This window comes from Quercus lobata, chromosome 12, assembly GCF_001633185.2.
Source record: "Quercus lobata isolate SW786 chromosome 12, ValleyOak3.0 Primary Assembly, whole genome shotgun sequence".
NCBI lineage: Eukaryota > Viridiplantae > Streptophyta > Magnoliopsida > Fagales > Fagaceae > Quercus > Quercus lobata.
In genome coordinates, this window is record NC_044915.1 from 23,152,084 (window position 1) to 23,161,939 (window position 9,856).

General features: G+C 34.5%; 1 protein-coding gene across 3 annotated transcripts; it reads right to left on the minus strand.

Moving 5' to 3' along the window:
* Window positions 1–306: 306 nt before the first annotated feature.
* Window positions 307–8,798, minus strand: LOC115971270 (LEC14B protein). Of its 3 annotated transcripts, XM_031091085.1 has the most exons (11): window positions 8,627–8,798; window positions 7,683–7,745; window positions 7,186–7,594; window positions 6,740–6,859; window positions 5,164–5,241; window positions 4,099–4,281; window positions 2,935–3,012; window positions 2,564–2,739; window positions 1,529–1,690; window positions 1,180–1,240; window positions 307–748 (listed from the first exon to the last, which is right to left on the minus strand). In XM_031091085.1, exons 3-11 carry the CDS (start codon window positions 7,576–7,578, stop codon window positions 557–559), a joined length of 1,443 nt encoding a protein of 480 aa, XP_030946945.1. In that variant the 5' UTR covers window positions 7,579–7,594; window positions 7,683–7,745; window positions 8,627–8,798; the 3' UTR covers window positions 307–556. The 3 variants fall into 3 exon arrangements, with proteins under 3 accessions (XP_030946945.1, XP_030946946.1, XP_030946944.1); XM_031091086.1 differs by lacking the exon at window positions 7,683–7,745; XM_031091084.1 differs by having other exon boundaries at window positions 7,186–7,745.
* Between the last annotated feature and the right edge of the window lie 1,058 nt (window positions 8,799–9,856).

Genomic DNA, 9,856 nt, shown 5'->3' on the forward strand with positions numbered 1-9,856 from the left:
GCACTACAGGCTGCAATGGAATGGGCGAAAGAATTGGGCCTCTACGGAGGCAGAGCAAAAAGACCCAAAAAGAACCATAATGATGGAGCACAGCTTTCATGCCTCCATGGGAGTCCACTTCAGTCCATCATCCTGACAATTGGATTGAATGGGACGGCTGTGATCTTTCCACACCACTCATAGATATAAACACATGCCATTAGAATAAAAAAATGGTCCAAATGTTTTGTCTGATGCGGGATAGGCAACCCATTTCTCAAAACTCGTTAGAAAGAATTCTATTTCATTTTTATTTAAAATACAGAAAAGCACACATTTGGCTGTGTATTTGCATTAATACATATGCAGTACCATCATCCATGACTTTTACACAAAATATGAAGATCGCAATCCCCACTTGTAGTGGTATTTTATGTACAACTTAAGATGGTGAATATGAGAATTTTTTGTAGTTCATCAGTTGCACCTTATTTGATAGTGAAAAATGTAGCTTGAACCATATACAAATATTTACCAAACAGTATCATACATATCTTGCACAAACAGCAAGTGGTCTTCAATTAATATATCTCCTTCGAACTCTCTTCTTGGTCACGGGTGTCGGTGCTTCGCCACTCCCAGGAAACTCCCATTTGACAATATCCCCATCCCAAGATGAGCTAAGAAGCATAGGGTAATAAGGGTGCCAACTACAGTCTCTAACAGGTGATTTATGATGCTTGAGTGTTGCAACTTGGGCTCCACTCACCTACAAACAATTACCAAGTTACCGTCAATCAATTTAATTGTGCAAAGCTAAATGCTTGGCATTCAGCTTCAAATGTGGACACAACAATGACAGTTCAGCAAGTTATTCGAGATCTTCAGATTACTTTCTACTTTCATATTTAATTTTGTGGACATCATGCAAAACGATAAATTGTAGCTTTTTTTATATGTGAAAAGACACTGATGATTTTGTCATCCAAATAAGAGTACATCTAACAAGTACCAACCAATGTATTGTATGAGTCCCAACAACTGGTTGAGTTTCAATCTCTCTTCAAACAAGGCATAAAAAAAGGTCTAGAGGATTGCAACCCCTCATCCTCCCAGCCTCATCTGAGTAACTCTATTTCAGAATTACCAACAGAAAATAAAGCATACAGATAACAAGAAAAACAGTATTTGATTACGTACCAAATCATAAATATAAACACATGAATTGTGAGATCCAGTGTATATGTACTTTTGACCAGTGCTGCAAAATGTCAAGAAATTGATGTTAAAATTTTGGACAGCCGTCAGTTCTGTACAAAAGGAATTTAATCCCCCCAAAAGAAAAAAAAAAAAAACGACGAAGAAGAAGAAGAAGAAGAAGAAATCTTGCAGGAAACCAAGATTAAAAACTTTGTCATATCTTAATTCAACCTTAGGCCCCTTGGGAAGTCAAAGTAAAAGTAGATTAACCAGATCAACATAGAATGAGAGCTCTATTGATTCAGGTTGACCACAAATAATATCATCAAACAAACAGCTTGGTACTTACCTATATTCTGGGGAGAAGTAGCAGCGAATAAGAGTACGCAAGACCGAATGACCTCTATATGTAGCCACTGATAGATCACGCGGGTGTTTCACATCTTTTGCCGGTGGTGGGTAGTCCATCCATCTATAGTCCCATTCATATTTCCTGAAGTCTTCTCGATTGCTGACATGAAGAAGAAAAAGATTTGTTACATAAGTGTACACAAGCACAGCAGCATTCAAGCAGAAAAAGACTTTATAGACCTTTTTATTTATTATTATTATTTTTATATAAGTGAAAAAATATGTTTAGACATAATGGGAGTCCTTAGTTTGATGCAACCAAACCCTTGGTAGACTATAATAGATTCTATCTAAACTCAACCTTTCCATAATCATGCTGAATTCAATCCAGAAGTGAATAAAAATAAAGTTCGGCTGTACAACCCATTCATGCATCTCTTCACACACTCCTCTAATTATAGACCTCAGATCCTCTGGCTAACTTGTTTTCCTTTATACTTTAATCAATTTCTTTTAGCTCCATTATTGTGCACAATATTTTAGTAGTCAAGGGAAAGAAACTTTTATTTTAATAGAAATACTATGCCAAATAAATGACATATTGCAAAAATGAGAGGAAATAATTTAACAAAGAAGATCTAACAAATAAATGGACTAACGTGAAAGTTTTAATGGCCAAAACTTATGAAAATGATTTCTGAAATAATTTCATAAATTTATTTCACCTCTGATACAGATGAGGAGCTTCCCAATCTCACAACATACCTAAGCCATATATATAAAAAAATAAGTAACCTCTGCATCACTCTTTTCTTTTTTCTTTTTTCTTTTTCTTTTTCAATATCCCATAACTTCTGCATCACAATCAAGAAAGAGGAAACCTAGAAAGCCATAATATAATTGAGATCACAACCTCATAAACAAAAGATTGTTTTCAAAAGCACCAAGAAGCCATCATATGATCAAGATCATTACTTCATAAAGGTAGGACAAATTTTAAAAGGCACCATGGGAAGCCAGAAAGTGATCATACCAAGTAGCTTCTGAGGACATTTTCCGGATATCCCATAGTTTTATGGACTGATCTTTACCATTTGAAATGAAATAACGACCATCTCCACGGCTGTCAATAAATGTAATGCCTTCTAGGTGTCCCATCAAGACCCCTGCTGGCTTATCTCTAGCATTTAAGCAACGTCTGTCCCACACCTACATAAAGTTATCTGTCATTCAAAATTACGTGTGTATATTATATTAGAAGGCAGGGGCAATTTGCCAGAGGCTGCCAACGTGAAGTGTAGATGGTCAAATTTTGTAGTTTATGGGAGAAAGTGTAATCAACCCCTTAGATTAGTGGAAAAGAGAAATCAATCCCAAATACAAATACCATATATGTAAAAGTACCTTACAGTAAGTATCATCACTCCCAGAATAAATGAGATGGCCACTTTCATCAGCAAAACATACAGTGTTCACATCAGACTGCAACACAAAATGCAAAACCTTTAAAAATCTGTAGTCCCATTCAATCAAAGTAGCCATTTTGCATAAAATTGTTCTTCCAAAAAGGGAATAAAAAATAATAAATTAATTTACACAAACTATTAGGATAACTCAATATGGCTCCATTGAAGGTTACACACACCGCTACCTTTCTGTAGTTCCAAGTCTTCTGTTTTTATTCAAGTCATGTTGTGCTAATAAAAACTTGGTAAGAGAATTAGTATTTTTATTTTTTATAAGTAATTACTGCTTCATCGAATAAGAAAAAAAGTTACAGAAGGGACCAGAGCACACAGGCAATGTGCTAAGGGCCAACAAAAAAAAAATATATATATATATATATATATATATATAAAGCAAGAAAATTATAGCTATCGAGTAAATCAGCCAAAGAGTTAAAAGTAAAAACACCCGAAGCATTCCACTCAAATAAAAAGTCAAGAAGAATAGCAGCTTCAAATCATGAATCAATCCCGCACTTACTTCAAAAGTGCAAGTATTCCTTTCCCACTAAATACTCAACGAGGGATCATGGCCCAAATTGCTGCCTACCTATGTCTGTTAAACCTACTTGGCCAGCTTGCTAGAAGATCCACAACCCCACTCAGCATAACCCACAGAACTCTGAAGAGAGAAAACACCAAATTCCACAATTTTCTAGCAACAGGGCAGTGCATAAGTAAATGATCAATAGTCTCCCCATCTCTCTTTACACATGAAACACCAATTGAACCCACTAAAGAGTGTTTTGAGGATAACAAAGTAAATACACTATTTGGAAAGGCCAGTTATTTGAAGTGAGACTTAAAGCTCTGCATAGAACCTCTTTAGCAACTCAGTGCAGTTAAATGTAGGTCATGCAGATCAAGTTTAGATACAGGAATAAATAGTGAGAAGTGCTAAAGAATTGAGATGGAGAGATGAAGAAAAGTTTTTAATCAAGAGGCATAATCTTTGTATTTTCGTGTAAGAGGAGAAAGATAAAAACACAATAATCACACAAACAACCTGCATATCAAATCAAGAAACACATAATAGAGGTGTTTATGCAAATGGTAACAATACCGAGTGTGCTGAAATTTGGAGGGAAGGCTTATTTGCTTCAAGATCATAGACATATATAGAATCATCACTACTTCCAGCAACAACTTCTCGTCCATCAGTTGAGAATTTCACAGAGAAGATTCCGAAAGAGTATCCTCGATCCTCATCACCAGCAGAAGAAAAATCCAAACCATCATGGATCTCCTGTATAACATATAGGCTCCAAAAGTCAAGCAAGAATACAGTGGAGAGAGAATAAAAATTCAGTTTTCAAAAGAAAATTCAGATACCAACATCATTTCTGGCCAGAAGGGTACAATCATAAACATAAAGGGTGACCAACATTTGGCACAATGGGTTGCAATACATATTATTAGTTTTTTTTTTTTTTTAATTTTTGGTTGTTCCTTTCGGGGAAAATTTTCAAGCCATAGTGAGCATGTAACAAAAAAACTATATTTTCCTAGTTGTCATTTTTTTTTTGGGTGCAATATAAAGATAGCGATAAAACAGTCAGAAGGAAGAAAGTCCAAGATACAGTCCTCCAAATTTGTGACCTGGAGATTCCCAAGTGAGATTGTCAAACAAAGCATGCAGTGATCCAAAACATTGTTTTATTCCCTATTAGATAGCCATAGTGGCATTCCCAATAGTGTCTGCTCATGTGGGTTACTCTCGAAAACACTTGGTTGTACAGCCTAGTAGATTTCTACATTCAGATGGAGCTTGCATTGCACATGAACCAAATGTGTTTCATCCACACATTCCTATTTTCAATGTCCTACCCTTACATTTAAATTGTTAAAATATCTTTAACCCTATGAATCTTTTTGTGCTTCACCACAAGATTCCAAATAGCCGAGAATTTTTTTTTTTTTTTTTTAATTTCTTTGCTTTCAGATGCAGATTTCCAAGCTATTGGAGTAGGCAACAGTGCAAGTGTGAAAATAGTTTCATGGAAAGTTGATGTAAAAGAACTGAGTTGTCATGCTATACTTTTATTCCATACATGCATTAAGTAAATTGCAAAACCTACTGGGAAAAGCTAGAAAGGGTGGTTATAAGTGGACACTAACAACTTCATACCGTAACATTTGCCAGAGATTCTGTTTCAGCAGAACCAACATTAACAATATGGACAATAGGTGACATGCTGGCATAAACCTGCAATAGCAAAATACCAATATTAACCAATAACAACAATGTGGAGAAAATGAATTATAAGCTTCAAGCCCTTGAGAGAGTGTCCCTTTAAATCAACTTATATCGAACAAAATTAGTGGAGTGACAAAATACACAAGAAAAGAACAAGAATATACCAGATTCACACTCAAATCAACTAAGGCTTAAACCAAATTAAATTGAGGGCTGTCAGATAGCCCTGTGACCATCCCAGCCAGATCAGACCAACTAGGAAGTCCCATTCAATTTGGGTACACTTGTCAAGATGAGTTTGATAGGAATTTTCTATCTTTACTACTATATACAATGTATAGGCGTGCAAGGGAGCAACTGGGAAGTCTGAGTTAGGACATGTTTCAATCTTGCTCACTGTATTGTCAGAGACATTTCAAACATTAAAGAATATTTGCCAGTTTCTTAGATCTTTTACTCAACAAAAACATGAAATCTTCAAGGGTTACATAAAACACACCATGCAAAGTGCAAGCATACATCTTTCCTTTGCTCCTACCTCACAGATTTCCAGCAGCTAGAAAGAAGATAAAAGAATGTTCTAGTTCTATCTTTGTAAAGCAGTCCTTGTCAAACCATGCTACTTTATATAAAATCATCCACTCTTGCTAAGTAACTTCCAAGAGGGTACAGGACAAAGAACTGAATATCCAAATACATTTGTATATCATATGAAACCACAGTTCCTTTTTGAGTGAGTTCGCCAGGGCAGGGGAGTAGGAGTTAAGCAACCACTATTCCAATCTAAATGAAGGTAAACACTAGGACAACAGCAATGCTAAACTCGCAAGTCACAAATAAAACTTCCAATAGGGAATGCAATATTCATTCAACCATAATGATTTGAAATGGCATAGTTTGCCTACCTCTAGTCATAGAATGAAAAACATAGGGATTCAGGGCTTCTCCCTTCCCCCTTTCCCCATTCTAACGTTGATAAAGCACAGCCTTTCATGGAATCTACCTAATTATGGTAACTATTTGCCTAATTTGATTTTTTTTATTGGGTAAGTCATTTGCCTTATTTGATAACTTCAAAATTTTCATTTTATTGGCTATTAGATGACCTAAAAACTCGTAACTGATTTGGAATATCACAGAGCATTCTCAAAATCACCAATAGAAGACAAAGTAAAATGGATATGTTTCATTGTTTTCATTAACAGTTAGAAATTCGTTTCCAGTGGTTGATATTCTCCTTCATAGTACCCTGCTTTTTCGTATCCAAGAGGACCTCAGTCTCAGTAGGGTACACATGTTAAGTAGAATGGTTTTTTTTTTACCTCACATGCAAGTCAGTTAAGAAATAAAGACAGTTCCTATCAGAAATAAACGCCTTATACATCACGCTTTGGATAAGTTCAAAAAATATAAATATGCAAAATATAAGGACAAGGGAATATCATTTACATGTCATTTACATGCAACTAAGTTTAAAGTGTGTGTATATATATATATAGGAACTCACAAGATGGCGTTGATCTGGAGAAAGAGATGTATCAGTAATTGTCCATCGCAAACTTTTGGCAAGAATATTTTTCTGAACCTTCCACCCTTTATCAACATCGTATATTCTAATGTGGCTTCCCTGCAACAGATGATCAAAATCTATTGTAACCGAAAATTATGACATATATGATTATCCTGTGATTTGTTTAACAACAAAGGACATGCAAGAAAGAAAAAATTAAATAAAAAACTTTAGGGCTCACACCTTTAATAGTTCTGAACCAAGAAAACAACTTAAAACATGCCTAGTAAAAACATATGTTTCATTTGAGGCAACACTTCATTACACTAGAGAAAAATGAGATTTTTCATTTTCTCTTCTTTGACTCAGTTTTATCAGCAACAAGATGAATTTCTATTGAGAAGGGGTTCTACATCCCTATTTCCAAGTCAGCTATTATTTACCTGAAATCCAGCAACAAAAAGAGAACCATCGGCAGAAAACTGCGAGACATAGGCTCGACTGTTCATTTCATCTATAAGCCAAGGACCGTTTACCGGAAGATATCTACTAAGAACATGACAACAATCTGCTGATGAGAACCTTCCCCTTCCTGAAAAATTACATTCTCGACCAGCCAACATTTTCACGGTGGAAACAGGTAACCCCCGCCTTCCAGGTGCAATTTGGCTCAGCATTTGATGGGGTCCTGATTTTAACTTTGTGAGCTGGGCAATTTCATTGTCTAAATCATTCAATGGCTTGTTGGATCTTTGACTGTCACTGACTCCATGGACAACCTCCCCACCGTCACAATGGTCTGGTTCTATCTCCATCCTACTCATTGCATAACCCATTTCATCTATTGCAGCCCTGTTGTGTGTAACATACATTTTAGTTTAAGATCACTGCCGACAATTTGTTGTGCAGAAACATATATAATACTGTTGCAGCTTCATACCACCCCCATACAATGTCAGTCCCGCCAAGGAAAAAAAAAAAGTTTCACTTTTAGACTCCAAACCTACAAACAAGAGACATTCTATTAATCAATCATCTCCTACTTTTCATGTACATGTAGGATAAGGAAAAGATAATAATCAATCCCAATATTCATTAAGTGAAATCTGCTTGGTTATTTTGGATTACATCTAAATTTCAATATCCCATTATAAGTTTTACACTTTCCTTCAGTCTATTTGAGGATCATCTTATTCCACCAGCTTTCTTTTGATCTCAGTTCTTCAAACTCTATTCATTCTATGTTTTGAGTTCAAAGTCTCCATCTAATTTATCATATAGCTTACCATCAAGTTTCTTTCTACTTACCACAAAATAAGAAAGCCAACCCAACTAAGCTTTGATCCCAACAAATTTTTTCCCCCTGAAATGTAATTCCAACAAATTGGCTCTTACCAAAAAGAAAAGGGAAAATTTTTTTTCCACATGAAATTTCCCAGAAACTGTTTTCCACCAAACAAAGAGTTTTAGCCTAAACCATAATATAATTTCCAACTTCTAATTCATGTAAAACTCACAATCTTTCTATCCCACCACTAAATTAAACAATTTCTCAACAGAAAAAGAATGAAAGAGTCAAACTTTACTGCAAATGCAACCACCATATTCAGCTCAGTCACTGCAAAGTGAAACCATTTCCAATACCCAACATCCACAAACCACCACAAAACCCATTCTTTCTTCGGGCTCTTAAATTATGATGCATAATGAACTATATGACATAAGTATTTAACAAAACAGATCCCTGGAAATTAAAGCAGAAACCCCAAAATGATCAACAATAAAACAAAAATGACAAAAAAAAAAAAAAAAAAAAATCAAAACAAAGAGTTCTTTTTTCATTTCTGGGTCAGCAAAAAAATGCAACAATTATGGAAATCTGACCTGTAGGCTTATGGGTCTGACAGGAAGAATCGTGTGGATTTGAGGTAATATACCTTATAAGGGAAAAGTTGGATAATGGTTTTTTTTTTTTTTTTTATATATAAATATTTTGGTCTCTACTTTCTAGGAGACTAAAAAGGTTGTTTAGTGTGTTTTTTGGATTGGAGTGGTACAAGGTTGAAGTCCTTTTTGTCTTTGGTTTGGTTTGGTTTTCAGTGTTGAGCTGAGAAGTCGAGTCGTGTCGTGTCACACGTAAGAGTTCGTGGTCGGATCTGGTGCAAGCAGATTGCATGGTGCATACAAACTGGGCGTTCTCTGACGTCCACGTTGCCACTTTTGGGATCTTTTTGTAAATACCAGTAAATTGGGTACAAATACAATATGACCAAATGCAATGATGATCATTTTATTTTTTGTCCCGGTTCACTGTCACAATGAGTTTTTTTTTTTTTTTTTTTTTTTTTTTTTAAGAAACGTCACAATGAGTTTAGTATATAAAAAGTATCAGACTTAGAGCATTAGCATTGAAGAATGCTAATGTCATATCTAAGGTCTTTTTGACATTTTATAGTTAAAAAACATTTGCATCAAAAAATGTTATACCTCACTATTGCAAAATTTTTTACAATAGTGTTACAGTACAATTCTAAACTTAGAATTGTACTGTAGCACTATGTTAAAAAATATATATATATATATATTTTATTCCACCCTTTAGTTGAAAAAAAGTGATGATGTGAAAGAAATAATAAAGAAAGGTTAAAAAAATAATATTTTAATAAAAAAGTAAAATAATAGAGTTTTTGGATGTAGGGTGTATTGTAAAATGGTATGATATAATTGATAAAGTAACTTTTTGAGATGGTAAAATAGGATAGAGTAGCATTCTTCAATGCTGATGCTCTTAGGCTAAGTCCCTTTGAGAACTATATATATATATATATATATATATATATATTTTAATGCTTGAGATTGATGAAAGGATTTTATTTTTAGTAAATGAAAAGCAAATGCAATAAAAGGGGAAGTAAAAAAAATCTTAGAGCACAATTTTTTCTATAATTTATTAAAGTGGTCGATTATGAGTGATGGACTAAAAAATATACATGTCCATATAAAAGTAATAATTCACTACTTGCATTTGTCCACTTCAACAAATCATGGACAATCCTTTCAACAAAAAAAAAAACAAAAACAAAACAAAACAAATCGTGAACAAAATTGTAGTAA

Coding starts and splice junctions, on each gene's coding strand:
- LOC115971270 (XM_031091084.1), bottom strand. CDS start 7,614: ATGTATGTTACACACAACAGGGCTGCAATAGATGAAATGGGTTATGCA. Junction 3,013..4,098: donor TCCAAATTTCAGCACACTCG/GTATTGTTACCA, acceptor TTTGTGTTGCAG/TCTGATGTGAACACTGTATG. Junction 2,740..2,934: donor GTGATGATACTTACTGTAAG/GTACTTTTACAT, acceptor AACTTTATGTAG/GTGTGGGACAGACGTTGCTT.